The sequence below is a fragment of the Solea senegalensis genome, unplaced genomic scaffold, assembly GCF_019176455.1.
Source record: "Solea senegalensis isolate Sse05_10M unplaced genomic scaffold, IFAPA_SoseM_1 scf7180000015926, whole genome shotgun sequence".
NCBI lineage: Eukaryota > Metazoa > Chordata > Actinopteri > Pleuronectiformes > Soleidae > Solea > Solea senegalensis.
Window position 1 is genome coordinate 1 of NW_025321511.1, and position 15924 is coordinate 15924.

The following is a 15924-nucleotide window of genomic DNA, read 5'->3' on the forward strand; positions in this document are numbered from 1 at the left end:
ACAAACATTCCTGCCAGTTCCATTTTTGTTTGTTTTGCCACAAATTCCTTTTCACAAAGATGGAGCCAGCAAGAAAGAGGAAGTCCTCACCTGTATGGGAGTATTTTGAGTTGACTGATCATAATAAGGTTTGTATGTGTAATGATATACATAAAATAGTGAATATTGTATACTCGCTATACACTGAACTATCAGTCCTAATATGTATGACTTCCTTAAAGGTGAGGTGCTTGCTGTGTGATAAACAGCTAACATACAGCAACAACACTTCCTCCATGCTTCGCCATTACAGAGCACTGCATGAGCATGCCCAGCCTGCCAACAGGCCGGATACAAGCCAAAGTACCATCAGATATTTTTTTGCATGTTGTCAAAATCTCGTGTTCAGCTCCTACAACACACCAGCATCACTGTTAATTGATAACTGTTACAGGTTCCAGAAAAGCAATGGTGGATGAGGCTGTGGTCAACATGATCATCAAGGACTCCCAGCCGTTCTCCGTTGTGGAGGATGTGGGCTTCAGGGAGCTCATGCACCTAATGGATCCCAACTATATTCTCCCCAGTAGAAAGGTGTGTGAACAGAGCCAATGTGGTCATTTTTATGTTGGTCATCATAACAGCTCTTATTTTCACCCTCAGGCTCTGAAAGCAATGGTGGATATAAAATATCAGGAGGCCAAGGAGAAGGCCAGAGAGCAGGTCCAGAAGGCTGTGGCTGTCAGTCTCACGTCTGACATGTGGACGTCCATCAATATGGACGCCTACCTGGCAGTGACGTGCCATTTCATTGACGATGAAGACCAGCTCTGCACTACTCTGCTTGGGGTGCAACATTTTCCAAAGGCCCATACAGCAGAAAACCTTGCAGCGGGGCATGTACAGCTCATGGAGGAGTGGGGCATCAGAGATAAGGTGAAGTGTCTTGTCACTGATGGCGCATCAAACATGAACGCTTGTGTGAGACAGCTAAATGTGAGGCATGCAATATGCATTGCTCACACAATAAACCTTATTGTTCACAAGTCCTTCGATGATGTGGAAGGACTAAATGAATTAAGGCAGAAATGTAGGAGGTTGGTGACCCTCTTCCGCACAAGCACTACTGCGAAAGAGCGACTGGTCCAAGTGCAGGAGCAGATGGGAAGGCAGCCCTACAAAATGATAATAGAGGTAGACACGCGTTGGAACAGCACATTCCTTATGTTGCAGCGGCTGTATGAGCTAAGAGAGCCAGTGGGGGCAGCCCTGGCCTCACTGAAAACAGACATTACCCCCCTTACAGCAGCTGAGTATGACTCTGTGAACAACACTCTGAGTGTACTCGCCCCATTCCACCAAGCAACAGTTGAGGTTTCTGCTGAGAAGAGGGTATCCTCCTCAAAAGTGATACCTCTCATGAAGATGTTGCATCATGCAATAACAAACAAGATGCACACAATGAATGCATCCACCATTGCGAGGCAGCTGGGGGACAACCTTGTTCGACGTCTGAGGGACCACATGAGTTCTTTGGAGTCAGCAGGTGGCCTGACAATGCCAACTTTATTGGATCCAAGATTTAAAAAATTAGGATTCGAAAATGCTACCAGGAGACAAGAAGCAGTGAACCGGCTGAAAAATGAGTGTGCAAATGTAATAAGGCATGAAGCCTCATCTGCCCCCCCAGACCAGCTGCAAAACACTCGCGAGGCTCAATCTGGTGGCAATAGTAAGTAACCCCATCTGTATCCTTGATTATGACAGTGGTATTGTGCATGACACCCCACCCCCCGTTTTTGTTATTAGGTGAACTTTGGTGGCTGTTGGATGACGCCATAAACAGCAGCGGGAGCAGCTCAAGTGTGGTGGCAGATGACGTGATTGAAGTGGATCGTTACTTGGCAGAGATGAATATTTCAAGGGATGAGGATCCACTCGTATATTGGCATGGACATAAAGCCATGTATCCACACCTTCACAAACTGGCAGTAACCTGGTTATGTTCGCCAGCGTCTTCAGTGCCATGTGAGAGGGTTTTTTCGAAGGCTGGAGAAGTGCTGTCTAAAAAAAGGAACCGCCTGAATCCAAAAACATTGGAAAAACTAGTGTTTTTGAATAAAAATACAAACTCTTGAAATGTTGTCATTGGTATTTTAATTAAGAACAGAGCTCCATGTCTGTGTTGTTGTCCACATACTTACACATGATCATACTATAGAAATATCCATTTTTTATTGTTTCTGCACACATAAGTAAATCATACATTTCAGCTCAAGTCGTGGTACAATGGCATTGACTGTAATTTAATTTGTCCAGCAGATGGCAGTATTCACTGTTTCATTGAGGCCTCGATGAGTGAACCTTTTGGTGAAGCAATGGGCTGGAAAGCCTCAGTGATTCACGGGGCTTCATTTGCCCATCACTAGTTCTGATGATTAATAGTTAGACAGAGACACATAATGAAGATTAATAGAAACAAAAGAGCTTTGATAGCAAAGCTTTGATGACAAACTGCACTTTGATGACAAACTGTGCTTTGACGACAACTGTGCTTTGGTTAGAACAGCGCATGCTCCAAACACACACAGACTGGTGACAGTTCTGCCTGCTGGAAAGTTCTACATTGTCTTCCAGGAGAGTGGCGTATTTTTGCTGCAAACGTTCCCGTCATACGCAGTAGTAATCTGCCGTCAAAACGGCGCAAAGTCTAGTTGATGGTTGTGAGCGCCGATTAACCTCTCCCGCTTTCTTCCCAATTCCCCCTGGCAGGATTTATCTTAGATATCTTATAACTGTAATTGTTGAATATAACTCGCTGAAATGGAGAAATTTGTTCTCTTTAGAGGAAGGAAGACAGTCATTCTTAAAATAGATGACATGTGCATCGACAGAATTGCCCGGATTTTCCAGGTAAGCCATTATTGCAAACTGTTGCCTCTGGTGGTCGCAAGCTTCATTTTTTCATCCAGGTGTCCTGTACAGTAAAGCAAATCTCTCGCTGGACTGAAGAACTAAACGTATGTTTAGTGCCTCATCTCAGTAGCTTCACTTCATATCTGTGTGTTAATATCTGAGGAAATGTGTATTTAAAGCCTGACATGTAGGCTATGATAATTTTCTGATGTTATTTAATGAGAGATAGTGCCGTGAAGACCTGGTTTGGTATAGTCCATGTTTATTATAAATTTAATAAAAGTGCTGTGTGGAAACTCCACAGGCTGCCTGAGGAGCCCTTCAGCTAATGGAGATAGCGCTACCATCGCTGGCCTTAACCTTCATGTTACAAGGGTAGGAGTTGAAGGATGATGGGTTGTGGTCAAAATAAGTATAAGTGATCATCAACTGCCTACCCTGAAACCCATTACCTGACATCCTGAACATACCTGTAAGGTTTTAGATGAACATTTTGTTGCATGGTTTTACCTGCCCTTTTGTTGTATTTCCTGCTTTTATTTTGATAGCGACTCCGGTATTGGCAGGAAGTTCTCGACTGCGCTAAAACGGTAGTGAAAAAGACAGCAAAACATGAGTTGTATCCTGAATTAGTTTGGAACTGCAATAACTTGTAAATGATTTGTTTCAGTAAGTTAGTGTTGGCTTGATGTGTGTACTGTGAGGGCGATTATAATATTATCATGGGAAGATACTAGCTAACATACTTTGTACACAGCTCTGATGTTGCTTTTGGAATATACAATAAATGTGAAATCAGTCAAGTGTCAGACCATCTTTGGGAGGGATATGCCACAATATCCAATGTAACTCTACAGCTTGTCATTAACATTTAGACTTAGTGTATACTGTGGTTTAATTATGTCCACACATACAGGGGTAAGTTATAGATGTAAAGAACTATTGTTCCTTTCACAAAGCTCCAGCTTTAGTGTCCGGTTATGATGTTTGCATGTGGACAAAAGGCCAATCACACAGAGAAAGATAGGTGACGAAAACACTTGTGTATGTGTGGACATAGAGTGCCTGTAGAAGGCTGCATTGGTAAATCAATCCTCTTGGGGATTTAACTGCATATAATTATATATTAAAAAAATATAATGAAACCACTGAGACGTTGGAGTAAAGGGCAAAGTATAAATAGACACTGAGAAGAAACAACGTGTAACACATAAGAGCAATTCAATGATTTTGTTTAATATTATTGCAACATTTCTGTCTCTTAGGTCACCACAGCTAGCCTGTACATCACTGATGCTTGCAATGTTGCCATCCTTCCCACTGATGGTGGCTGTTTCAGCTCCCTGGACCTCTCTGACTGTGCTCATTATGAGGTTCATGGGGAAGAAGCTCCGTCACGCCAGTTTGCTTTTCGTCATAGTCTGCCACCGTCGACTGCAAACACGGCTCAGCTGACCAGAGCAGTGAGCGCGCCCAGCTCGTTTCAAAGGTAATGAGGGGCGCATGTTATGTTGATTTCAAATTTAAGTTAGAATGCTTAATAGTGCTCAAGCTTCCTCAAGTAGAATCTCTGTTTAAGCTAACAGTAGCCCAGTGTTTGTCATTCCTCTACCACATTTTAGACCTCTCCCCGTTCCAACACAGCTGTTTGAAATCATTTATCAGTTTATGAGTTATAATCTCCTGAATCTGCTTCATAACAAGCGGATCATTTGAATGAGGGCAGAACACGTGACCCTCCAGGAGATGTTGGAGAAACAACGGTGTAAGCTACATGTTGCTAGCTTAGTTTGCTCACTGTTCTTTCTGTATTACAGGTCAATCCACGTGTCAGACATAATGGATGGAAACCTTATATCCATAAGGGTCGTTGTGGTGAGATTTGTGGACGCAGAGGCAACTGTATCAGTTATTGTTGAGAAAGTGAAGACGGCCATGGGAAACAGTGAAGACTACATTCTCACAGACACACTTGGTAATGAGATAGTCGAGTCTGATGGAACAACTGGTAAATAAAATAATGTTTTATTTAGTTTTCATTTGGGCCAATAATAGTCTAGTAGTGGCAGCACAACAATGTCCCTTGTTAAATTAAATTATCTTTGTGTCTTAACTTTGCGTTTCTCTCATGAAGGAGTTTTTTACTGGAAGCAGAATGCCAGAAGAATCCGAGCCATTGAACGTTCTGCCTTCAGGCAATGGCGTCGGAGAGGATCCAGAAGCAGGTGTTGTTTTACATAACAAAACAAATGTTTGACGGGAAAGGTTTGAACTGGTCCATCAACAGAAAGAGTAAATGAATGTGTAAAGAAAGGCTAGCAGGGTTAGGTTAGGTAAACCCTAACCCTAGATAGCCATTTTGTGTACTGCAGCACAAGCTCTGACTCTTTGGTTGACTTTTGAAGGCCAGCCTGAGTCTGCCATCTGACGGCTTCAGTCCCACCAGCACTGGGACCGGATTGTGCGCTCTAAAACTGAGCCTGCATGGGCTTCACTGTAGCACATCTCTGTGGGTCAGCTAATGGTGTAAGAAGCCATCATCACCTTTAGTTCTATCAGTCAATCACTGAACATCGTTCCAAGAAATCAAAAATATTTTTCTTCTATTCATTTTCCAACATATAACTTGCTAGAGAACATGTATTTACAGACTGCTAAATTTCTTGTAACAGTGTCGTAAATGGCTGCAATGACTTGATCTGTTAACTTTAGTTTCTTTGTTTTAATGCAGAAATGAGCAATCTGAAGTCCTCTCTCTGAGAGACACGGTGGAGGAGCTGCTGGATGCATCGCACGGCCTGGATGAAGTCACTCGGAAGATAACTGACTTTGTGGCTGCCAGCCGTGACGTGGCGTTACAAAACACAGAGATCAAACAGGCATTCACCTGTTTGATCTGCAGAGGTAACTTTCCATCACGCATGTGTTCTGAATGTTGCTCGATGTAACAAAGAAAGATTAGATTTAATGATGGAACAATTGGTTTGAAAAGAATTCATTTGACAATTCATAGAGACTATAACATTTTGACTCATTTTCTGTTGAACGTATGTTTGTGCTCTTTTACAATTGGCACACTCACCTTTTCTTTTTTTACTTTCAAATGTGTTCAATATTTAAAAATGATAATAAAGTAAAAATAAGGTTAAAAATAGAATGCATAAATAACGCAAGCATTTCAATTAAGGCAAAGCACTTCTCACTAAATGCAAAGTAAAATCATACATTATTAGCTCTCTTTTAAAAATATTAAGCGTTTTTATTGGCTTCCCTGATTTCTAAAGGTAATCTGTTCAATAAAACAACAATCAAAAGACATCAAGTGACAAGATAGAAATGTGTCCAGGACTCTGAACATCCAATGATTATCTCAGTTAGAGTGCATGCTTCAGAAACACAACCCAGACTATCGCTCAGTAAATATTAACACATTTAGTTGTATGTTGTTGTTTTTTTGTGTTTTTAAGACACAATGACTGAGCCGATGTTTTCCTCCTGTTGCCGGAGCTTGGTGGGATGCAGGATGTGTGTCAAGGAGTGGGGGAACACCTCGAAACTGTGCTGCAAGTGCAGGGACGAAAAGCCCGTCTACACGGAGGTGGCTGGACTGTCTGCAGCACTGGCATGTCTGAAGTCCCGCCCCTAAAACTACGTTCACATGTCCTGTCAGTGAAAATGTTATGTGTTCGTGTTCAGCTATAGAAATAAATGCTAAACTGTCTGAACGTGTGTCAGTTGTATGTTGAAACACAAGCAAATGTACAGATATGTCATTTTATTGTCGAGATTGCCAAGATATAATGTCTTGGCTGAATTTTGAGTAGACATGAAAACCGTTTCTTTTTTAAGTCGACCACATCAGGAAGAATGAATCTCTAAGCTAGATCTACTGTGCAACAGTTGACCCTTCATATGACGCTCACTGTCCCTGCAGTTTATTCACTGCATAGATGCTTCATCTATATTCTATAGATGTCTCGTTTCTGTCCAGCTCTCAGTGAAGCCACATTTCTGTTTGAGAAAATGAGTTTCACCAAACCTATAGATCAGGTGCTTTTCATGGGGCGACACCTGCTGGTCTTTTTTCGTAATTACTCAGCTGCACATGAGAATGCATTATGTAATCAAACTCTGTTGCATTACTTTTCAACCACACACCACAACAGATGATTTGAAAATCAATTAACCATTTAGTATTAGTGAGCACACATCCAAAGTCTGCAGGTGACAAACACTGAAACATTGTGTGGTGTATTTGTTTGTCAGTAAGTTCAGTGAAACACGATGTCGAGCCGAATTCCCGTTTTTCTCTTTTTGGCCAAAATTGAAAAAAACGACTTTCTGCCTTTGTCAATTGTACCAGAAAAACAAACGGAACAAACGTACCTTGGTCCCATTTGGTCCGTGTACTTTTTGACCTTTGTTTTTTCGTTTAAATCAACGAGAAAACGGAGAAATCCGTGTTCATATTGAATTGAGATTCCAGAATCGAAAATGAAAAAACGGTTTGTTATCTCCTTATTTTTTTATGAATCTGATACCAAAAAAACTAATAATGGGTCATTTTTTGTACTTTGATTTATTGCTCAGATCAAAAATAGTTAATTAAATAACAGGCCACGGAAACATTTTGATATTTAATTTGTCCGATTTGTGTGAACCGGAAGTGATTGTCTTCTTCGTGTGTTGCACAACCATACTGAGGATCAATCATAGAGAGTTTCATCTTGTTCAGAGGAAAGAAACGGGCGACTGTAAAGGAAGACATCATGGCGACCGAAAAAATCTGCAGGGTCTTATTGTAGTTTCATCTAAAAATAAGTCTCATTTATTCTGTAAAATTGCACTGACGTAAGGTTAACTGTTAGCGAAGTTATTTCATAGCAAACTTTACTAATGTTGAACTGAACCCCTTCCTTCACTGTTTACATTTGAAAAGGTACCTGAGTCAGGTTCTCCTGGTGCTGATCTGTGTGAGCGCTCGGTGCATAGAGCCTGGTGAAGTGTGTGCATTCATGGTGGACCTTCTGTCGACGCGATGACATTCGAAGCACAAACAACCCAGGTGCTGAGTCAACCGTTGTATGCTCAGTTGATGGATTTTGACTCAAAATAACCCAAATCCCATAAAAATAACTCATAATGGGGAAAACATTTCATAACCCAGCATTTCTTAGGGAGTGGGGGCGCTTGTGAGTTGAAAATTTAAAATAAAAATAATGCCCTGCATTACTTTAAGATATGTAATTTTCATAGTTTGCAACAAGCTCCACCTCACAGTGTCTGGCACAGGGCAGCGTTAGCTCGGCCTGTCCTGTCATTTGATGCTTGGTGTGATCAATAGATTTGGTGTTACCCTAATACTCTGTTGTGAAAAAGAATGTAAACACGTGCAAATATATACATTTATGTACTGATATCTTTTCATATCTTGAAAGTGAGGGAGCCAAAGAACAAGTGAGGGAGCTTGTAAGAACAAGTGAGGGAGCACAAAAGGAATCCAGTGTGAGGGAGGCAACAACTAGGGTGAGTACAAAAGAACAAGTGAGGGAGCAGCAAAGAACAACCAGGAGCACAAAGAACAAGTGAGGAGAAAGAACAAAATCAGGGGAAGTTGGGCAGCAACAAAGTGAAAGAAAGCCTGGGGCACAAGTTAGGAAGCTGCAAAGAATAAGTGAGGGATACAGTAAACAAGTGAGGGAGTGCAAAGAACAAATCAGGAAAGGTACAACGTGGAGGGAGTGCAAAGAAATCAGGGAGCACAAAGAACATGAGGAAAAGCTTCAAAGAATAAGTGGGAGGGAGCGCAAAGAACAAGTGAGGGAGCACAAAGAACAAGTGAGAAAGAATAAGTGAGGGAGCGAAAGAAGAACAAGTGAGGAAGATAAAGAACAAGTGATGGAGCCGCAGCCACATGAAGGAGCAAATAATAAGTGAGGGTTTCAAAGAATGCAGAGGGAGTGTAAAGAACAAGTGAGGGAGCGCAAAGAACAAGTGAGGGAGTGTAAAGAACAAGTGAGGGAGCGCAAAGTACGAGTAAACAATAAAATACAATATGTTTGAATGATTAAATTAATATTTTATTTGCTTTTTAAAAAGTGTCTTTGTGAAAAGTGTCGTTCTAAAACAAGCACGCTGCGTTCAGTGTGTTTGAACCACAAAGCTGCAACGGTCACAAAATAAAATAATCAAAATAAATAAATTTAATTTTTAATACAACTGTAAACAGAACATATAAGTAAATATACATGCACAAATGTGAAATTTAACTGATTAAGGATTTTCTTTCCATAAAGTGGTAGAGAATGGATGGGATGGATTGTCTTTATCCTTTGCATAACAAACAGCTCAATCATTTGAGATTCAGCTTTCATAAAAGATTCCTTCATGGAGGGGAGGTTAATTGTCATGTTCATTATGAATGAGCTGCTCGTGATACTGGCCTGTAAGACAAGCTCTAAATCAAATATACACATATTTTTTACCTGAGTTCACTTTAGTCCTTCAGACAGTAGGAATGTTTTTTGTGTTACAGCAAAGCCATGGTCTTGACGGAGATACCATGGTACAGCTGGAGACTCCTGTGCAAGTCCGTCCCCGTTCAATGTCTCATATGTGACCTTGTGGACGCAGCATGTCAAATCTTTCAAGCATGGACTGGTGGTGTGACGCAGGAATCATGGTTCGACACCTGAAGAGTTAGTCTCTGTGTGGGACGCTGAGTAAGATGTTGGCGAGCTAGAACCTAAAAACAAACAAAAAACTGTAATTAGTCTTGAAACAGGAACCTCATACAGTAAAACATGCAAAACATGGCTTCGGCTTCTTTAGCAACTCAATCATTTTTTGTTTGTTTATGTGATAAATGATACTGTGAGGTAGTGTTGTAGTACTTGAGACCGGTCTCGAGACCACTTTTTGAAGGTCTCGGTCTCTCCGCGGAATCGACTGCATTTCACTGGGTCTTGTCTCGGTCTCGGACAAAGCGGACACAGGATTTTATTTCAAGACCGGTCAAGACCACAACTGGGGATATCAATAAATTGCCTGTGCATTTTTGGATTAACTTGTTAATATCATTACTATGATTTTGCGCAAATCGTATTGCTTCAGGTACAACCAATAACTTGACTCATTTATCATTTGAAATTTAGTCACCCCTCCCGGCCCCTTTCACACGCCCCCCACAAAAGTGTACCACAAAGACTTTTTGTGCATAAATACCTCCAAAAGAAAGCACAGCGCAACGTGTAAATTCTGCAAAGCGACACTAACGGTCTTGTCTCGGTCTCGACCCCTCAAGTCTTGGTCTTGTCTCAGTCTCGACCCCTCAAAGTCTTGGTCTTGTCTTGGCCTCGATACACTGTGGTCTTGGTCTCGACTTGGTCTCGACTTTAGGTGGTCTTGACTGCAACATTACTGGGAGGAGTCATGAAGTAGTGACACTGGGGAGTGAAAACACTCATCAAGCACTATGTTTAGAGTGCTTGATGAGTGTATCTCATGTCAGGATGATATATTACAAAAATGATATATTGAGCCATTCTTACGGCAAATTGTGAAAGTTGATGAGGTGAATATTTAAGGCAAAAGAACGTATACTTGCTGAAATGGAGCATCTCGTATAATCTTGCATGAACATATTTTATATATATACACATATACAGTATATGTGTATATATAGATATATATATATATATATATATATATACACAGTGGGTACGGAAAGTATAATTTTTCACTTTGTTTCATTGCAGCCATTTGCAGCCATTGCAGCCAAAAAAGTTCATTTTATTTCTCATTAATTTACATTCAGCACCACATCTTGACAGATAAAAAATGGACAGCATGTGAGTTAAATATGAGTGTCACAGCAAAGGCTCTGAATACTTATGACCATGTGATGTTTCAGTTTTTCTTTTTTAATACATTTGCAAAAATTTCTAGATTTCTGTTTTTTTCTGTCAAGATGTGGTGCTGAGTGAACATTAATGAGAAATAAAATGAACTTTTTTGATTTTAGCAAATGGCTGCAATGAAACAAAGAGTGAAAAATTTAAAGGGGTCTGAATACTTTCCGTACCCACTGTATAGTTATATATATATGTACACATTAGAGCATTAACAGAGAAGTCGACAACTGTTAATGTTCTGGATGTATCAGTCATGTGTACAATAGTAAAGGCTACATTCTTACCTCCGTTGTTTCTCCACATCTCTCTTGCACACTTATCAGAGGAGGTCAGTTCTGATATTTGGATGTTTGGATTAGATTTGTAGTCATCTTAACGACAGAGTGAGAAACAAGATTAATGGTTACTCAGAAGCATAACAACAGTTCAACATGATGTATCAACAAAGGCAACAGTGACATTTCTGGAGTGAACAGACAAACGTCCTTTAAATGTTTTATTGCATGTTCATATTATATATATATACATATATATATATATATATATACATATATATATATATATATATATACATATATATACATACATATACATATATGTATATATATTACTTCCAGCTGTTTAGAATCATAATAGATTAGTTACACTGATTCTTTTGACGTCATGCTCATAGAGATGTAATGATATGAACATTTCATATCACGGTTATTGTGACCAAAATGATCACGGTTATCAATATTATCACGGTATTGTTAGATGTGTTCAAAATGTACTGAACGCACACACTGAAATCTTTTAATCAAGTTTTATTTAAAAAAAGAATACTTTTCTTTACATTCACTGCTCAAGACTAGATGTAGTCTTACAGATTCAAGAGCTGGTACAGAAAAGAAAACTCACTGTTTTAAGTACCATAAGTAGAAATCAAATGTGCATTTGAAAGCAACACTGCCATTTCAAACAAAGTAATGTGGCAGAAACATTAAAATAATAACATAAATGTACATGTAGATAAAAATACTTTTCTTCACATTCAGTGCTCATGTAGGAGATCTAGTCTTACACGTCAGAAGATCCGTTACAGAAAGGACACTTTCAGTGTTTGTTGTACCTTAGGTACTAATCAAATGTGCATACACTATCATATTAAACAAAGTAATGTGGATGTATGATGTTGCTGTGGCAGCTGTAGCTTTAGCATTGGGGTTGCTTGCTGTACGCCCACTCTGTAAATAAGGGAAAAGTAAATGTGGTATTATTTTTTTATATTACATGATGATGATTATTATTATTAATAATTATCATCTGACTGATTGGCACGTGCACACACACACACACACACAGATCCTCACTCTGTGGCGGATTATAATTAAGTAGCAGCGGTCGTACACAGCATAAAAATAAAAAAACCAGAAACAAACACATTTTGCTCTGCACACACTACTGGCTTTCGCCGATAGCGCCCAATAACATGTATTACAGGAGTAACGTTAGGTAACACTTAACTTTCCTTTATTGAGAAAATAGGAACGTTTTACAGACAAACCATGACATTCCCACTATTCTGAAATCCCGTTTGTGTTGACTTACCTTACACTCGCTGAAAAGCTGTGGGTGGTGGTCACGGAGATGGCTCATCAGATTGGAAGTGTTAACCCCCTTCGCGGAGATTTTTTTTTTTGCATTTTCTGCACAAGAGTTGATTGTCTTCAATTATTTTACCGTCAACATCCTTTAAACTGGGGGGAAAATCTCTGGAGCGCAGGTGGCTCACGCTTCTGAGCGAGTGCCGTTCAGGTGCTGCTGCTTCTCCAGGAAATGAGCAGTATCACTGTGAGTTTTTCGGTAATCACGGTTTTAACGATAATTACATTTTTGAAAGGGTAGGGAATTTACCGCGGTTTATCGTCATACCGGTAATCGTTACATCCCCACATGCTCATGACTCTTCCAGTGCCGACACGTCACATAGTACTGTGTTAATGAATTATGTTAAGTTGTAATTTAGCGCTGAAACAATTACTCGATGAATCGATTACTAATCGATTACTAAAGGAATCGACAACTATTTTGATAATCGACTCATCGATTTGAAGCTTTTTTCATGATTAAACCAAGATTTCTGATTGTTTCAGCTTCTTAAATGTGAGTCTTTTCTTCATTTCTTTGCTCTGGATAACAAAGAAATCATTAAAAGTGAATCATTTTGGTTTGTGGACAAAACAAGACATTTGAGAACATCATCATTTCCAGGTTTGACGAACACTGATCAACATTTTTTTCATATATTTTATGAACCAACCGATTAATCGAGAAAATAATCGACAGATTAATCAATTGTGAAAAGAATTAGTTAGTTGCAGCTCTATTGTAATTTGTGTAATGTAAAGAACGAATGTATAAAGAAGGAGAAGTGGCTTACTATTATTGCTGCATGAGAAGGAGTCGCTCTCCCTCATTGTCTCATTCCCACTGTCCGACAGCGTCCTCTCCGTCCTGGAAGGCACCGGCCTCCTCTTCATGCTCTTCCTGGTGCTGATGCGGATGATGCCTCGCACGAGCCGACACTCAGCTTCCTGCTCATCCATTCTGTGCTCCTCTGCCAGCGAATTGATGAGCTGATTAATGGCCTTGCTCTTCCTCAGAAACACAGAGTCTGAGGTGCACCTGGCCAACTCTTCGATCTGATATTCAGAGTAGAGCTCCAGGAGCTTCTTTGTAATTAGAGAGTCTACGTCCTCCTCCTCATCCTCCCAGTCATCAAATCGCATTGACTCATGCAAGGGTGGACTGTTGTGCTGCGTCTGACCACCAGCCGGACGCACATATAATAGAGATTTGGTTTCTGCATCTAAATACTCCCTTGCAGTTTCCACTTTGACTCCAGCAATATGGACATCCCCGAGCCAGTATGTCTGATCCTCCTCTTCGTCATTTGCTGGGCTCATACTTTGGAGACTCACCTTCTCTGGTTTATCTGGAGAGCTCTCGTTTGACACCAGGCATGGAGCGAGACTGGAATGCTGGCAGACCCTGTACAGGCCACAGGTCAGCACATTGCACATGCACCTCCTGAAGCTTCTAAGGGAAGTGCAGGGATTGCAGGTCACAGAGGAATGGTCAGTCGTGGCATTCGTGAAGCCAGCGGTCTCAGACTTCTTCACATTTTCATCCTTCATGAGAGTTTTGTGGACTGCCTTTAGCTCTTGAGTCAGCAGCCTGTCTTCCACCGGGTCCACACAGCGCTCTTCATACGACAACCTCTGGCTGCTGCTCTGGCTTGACCTGTGTCTATAGCTGCCAGGCCTTGGGCTGTGTCTCAGACTGCTTGTGTTCTCACCAGACATGACTTACTGGCTTTAAGGTCTGCACAAATCGAAGAGAAAAAACAAACAGGTTCCTCTTAGATGCAACTACTAAGTAGGGCTGGGCAATAATATCTCAATATGTTTAGGCTATGTACCAATATATTAGTAATATTGCAATAAAAAGCTGCAAATGCGCCTTTTTCTATTTTCTTTTGAGAGGTTTGTGCATCTCAAAAGGACAGTGACAATATTACATATTATGACAAATATCTACCATTTAAATGTTAAACGTTAATTATCTGTATCACACACTTAGATTACATTTGATACCATTCATTTTAGATGATAACTAGCATATTTCTTTGGCTTTTAAATGTTTAATAAATTATACTTGTTATACCATGAGTAAGAAACAATGAAACAGCTTATAAATATGTTACACAAATTATCAGCCCTAAATGTCAAGTTTATGGATTAGTAATCAACATTTAATATTAAGAATCAAATATTTGACAAATACCTCATTATACTGCAACAGCCTTTGAAACCAGGAGAATACATTAAAGATTGGACGCTATACCAAGATGACATCTGTCTCATGGCACAATTCTAAAATATAATGTTGATATATTGCTCAGACCTATTGGTAAGCAAATGTTGTAGTGACATCAATAAACAAACAGCTGCTATCAAAATGTGTTATGAATCCACAATGTTGTCTGACAAGCACCTGAGGGCATTTGTCTTTGAAACTCTTCTCCCTGGGTGACAATGTACCAACTCATTCTACAGAGAGTGACACTGTAGAATGTTATCATGGGGGCTTCGAAACCTGAACGTTCACTATTTATTCATATAATAAAGTGTGTGGCTATTACGTGAAAGCAAAACGCACCAGAGTTAATTTAAAGTTTTGAATTTACTTTCTAATTGAAAAGTTGAGGGCATACAAAAACAGGAAATAAATAAAATAAAATTGATAAGATGCAGCAGAAGGCTTTAAAGTCATTGTGGCGGCCACAAATACAGTAAATGTTTTTGCATTAAAAAAAAACAGATGTTCCATGTTGCCTCCATGTTTGACACCATGCAGTTTACTAAAAAAAACATAAAAGAACACATGGACATATAGACATGACTCAGCAGTTTCGCCCGTGTGAAGCCACGTTAGGTCATTTACTTTCTGTAAAAAGATATTTTCACTTTCATGGCGCCCCGTCACTCCTGCTCTTTCCTCCATTAAAGGACTTACGAATGTAGTTAACTTACCGCGTACACGGTTCGTCCACCGACTTGGCCCCGGAATGGTGTTGTTTTGTCTTACTTCTACATTCAAATATAGGCTTTGTAATCCACTTTGAATGTCACATAAGAACTCAGCTCCAAAATTCAGTTGCAGGTTTTCGCCCAAAATCCATATACTAGGACATCAAGGTGGAGGAAGCGCACCAGGTAGGTAGTTACAACAACAATTTAGAATTCCGGTAATGACGTTGCAATAAAGTGCGACTATGAATTTCGTCAATAACAATTGTGCGTTTTCCGGCTCTCCGTGGAAAATAAAATGCCGTGGACTACAAATAAATTATGTAAAACCTGTCAAGAAGGCCACAATAAAATAAAACATGACACGTCATCCATTTTAAAAATGAGAAGTAAAAATTAATTCATTTTCTACACTTTTATTTTGAAATAATTTCCGGTCATATTGTCGACGGCCCCTCATTTACGTAAAGTTCGCAGCACTGCAGCAAAGGTTACCGGATATGTCACATTTAAACAAAAACAAAAAAAACGCTTATGGATTG

General features: G+C 39.9%; 3 protein-coding genes across 4 annotated transcripts; 2 read left to right on the forward strand and 1 right to left on the reverse strand.

Annotated features, from left to right (window-relative positions):
* Positions 1–447: 447 nt before the first annotated feature.
* LOC122762664 (E3 SUMO-protein ligase ZBED1-like) lies at positions 448–1609 on the forward strand. Its single transcript, XM_044017858.1, has 3 exons — positions 448–573; positions 643–1525; positions 1593–1609. Exons 1-3 carry the CDS (start codon positions 448–450, stop codon positions 1607–1609), a joined length of 1026 nt encoding a protein of 341 aa, XP_043873793.1.
* A 1045-nt stretch (positions 1610–2654) lies between these two features.
* On the forward strand, positions 2655–6616 carry LOC122762665. Its single transcript, XM_044017860.1, has 6 exons — positions 2655–2892; positions 4161–4384; positions 4713–4903; positions 5030–5120; positions 5627–5799; positions 6363–6616. Exons 1-6 carry the CDS (start codon positions 2803–2805, stop codon positions 6539–6541), a joined length of 948 nt encoding a protein of 315 aa, XP_043873795.1. The 5' UTR covers positions 2655–2802; the 3' UTR covers positions 6542–6616.
* Positions 6617–8953: 2337 nt separating this feature from the next.
* LOC122762663 lies at positions 8954–15753 on the reverse strand. 2 transcript variants are annotated; one of them, XM_044017856.1, is made up of 4 exons: positions 15386–15750; positions 13231–14174; positions 11093–11179; positions 8954–9640 (listed from the first exon to the last, which is right to left on the reverse strand). In XM_044017856.1, the coding sequence occupies exons 2-4, from the start codon at positions 14153–14155 to the stop codon at positions 9573–9575; spliced, it is 1080 nt and encodes a 359-aa protein (XP_043873791.1). In that variant the 5' UTR covers positions 14156–14174; positions 15386–15750; the 3' UTR covers positions 8954–9572. The 2 variants fall into 2 exon arrangements, with proteins under 2 accessions (XP_043873791.1, XP_043873792.1); XM_044017857.1 differs by lacking the exons at positions 8954–9640; positions 11093–11179 and adding an exon at positions 11593–12034 and having other exon boundaries at positions 15386–15753.
* Positions 15754–15924: the final 171 nt, after the last annotated feature.

Excerpts from the sequence above, each read along its gene's own strand:
- LOC122762664 (XM_044017858.1), top strand. The coding sequence starts at position 448 with ATGGTGGATGAGGCTGTGGTCAACATGATCATCAAGGACTCCCAGCCG. Across the intron at positions 574-642 it reads ATATTCTCCCCAGTAGAAAG|GCTCTGAAAGCAATGGTGGA; the intron begins GTGTGTGAACAG and ends TTTCACCCTCAG.
- LOC122762665 (XM_044017860.1), top strand. The coding sequence starts at position 2,803 with ATGGAGAAATTTGTTCTCTTTAGAGGAAGGAAGACAGTCATTCTTAAA. Across the intron at positions 4,385-4,712 it reads GCGCCCAGCTCGTTTCAAAG|GTCAATCCACGTGTCAGACA; the intron begins GTAATGAGGGGC and ends TCTGTATTACAG. Across the intron at positions 5,121-5,626 it reads CGGAGAGGATCCAGAAGCAG|AAATGAGCAATCTGAAGTCC; the intron begins GTGTTGTTTTAC and ends GTTTTAATGCAG.
- LOC122762663 (XM_044017856.1), bottom strand. The coding sequence starts at position 14,155 with ATGTCTGGTGAGAACACAAGCAGTCTGAGACACAGCCCAAGGCCTGGC. Across the intron at positions 11,180-13,230 it reads CTTCTCATGCAGCAATAATA|ATGACTACAAATCTAATCCA; the intron begins GTAAGCCACTTC and ends TCTGTCGTTAAG. Across the intron at positions 9,641-11,092 it reads GATGTGGAGAAACAACGGAG|GTTCTAGCTCGCCAACATCT; the intron begins GTAAGAATGTAG and ends GTTTGTTTTTAG.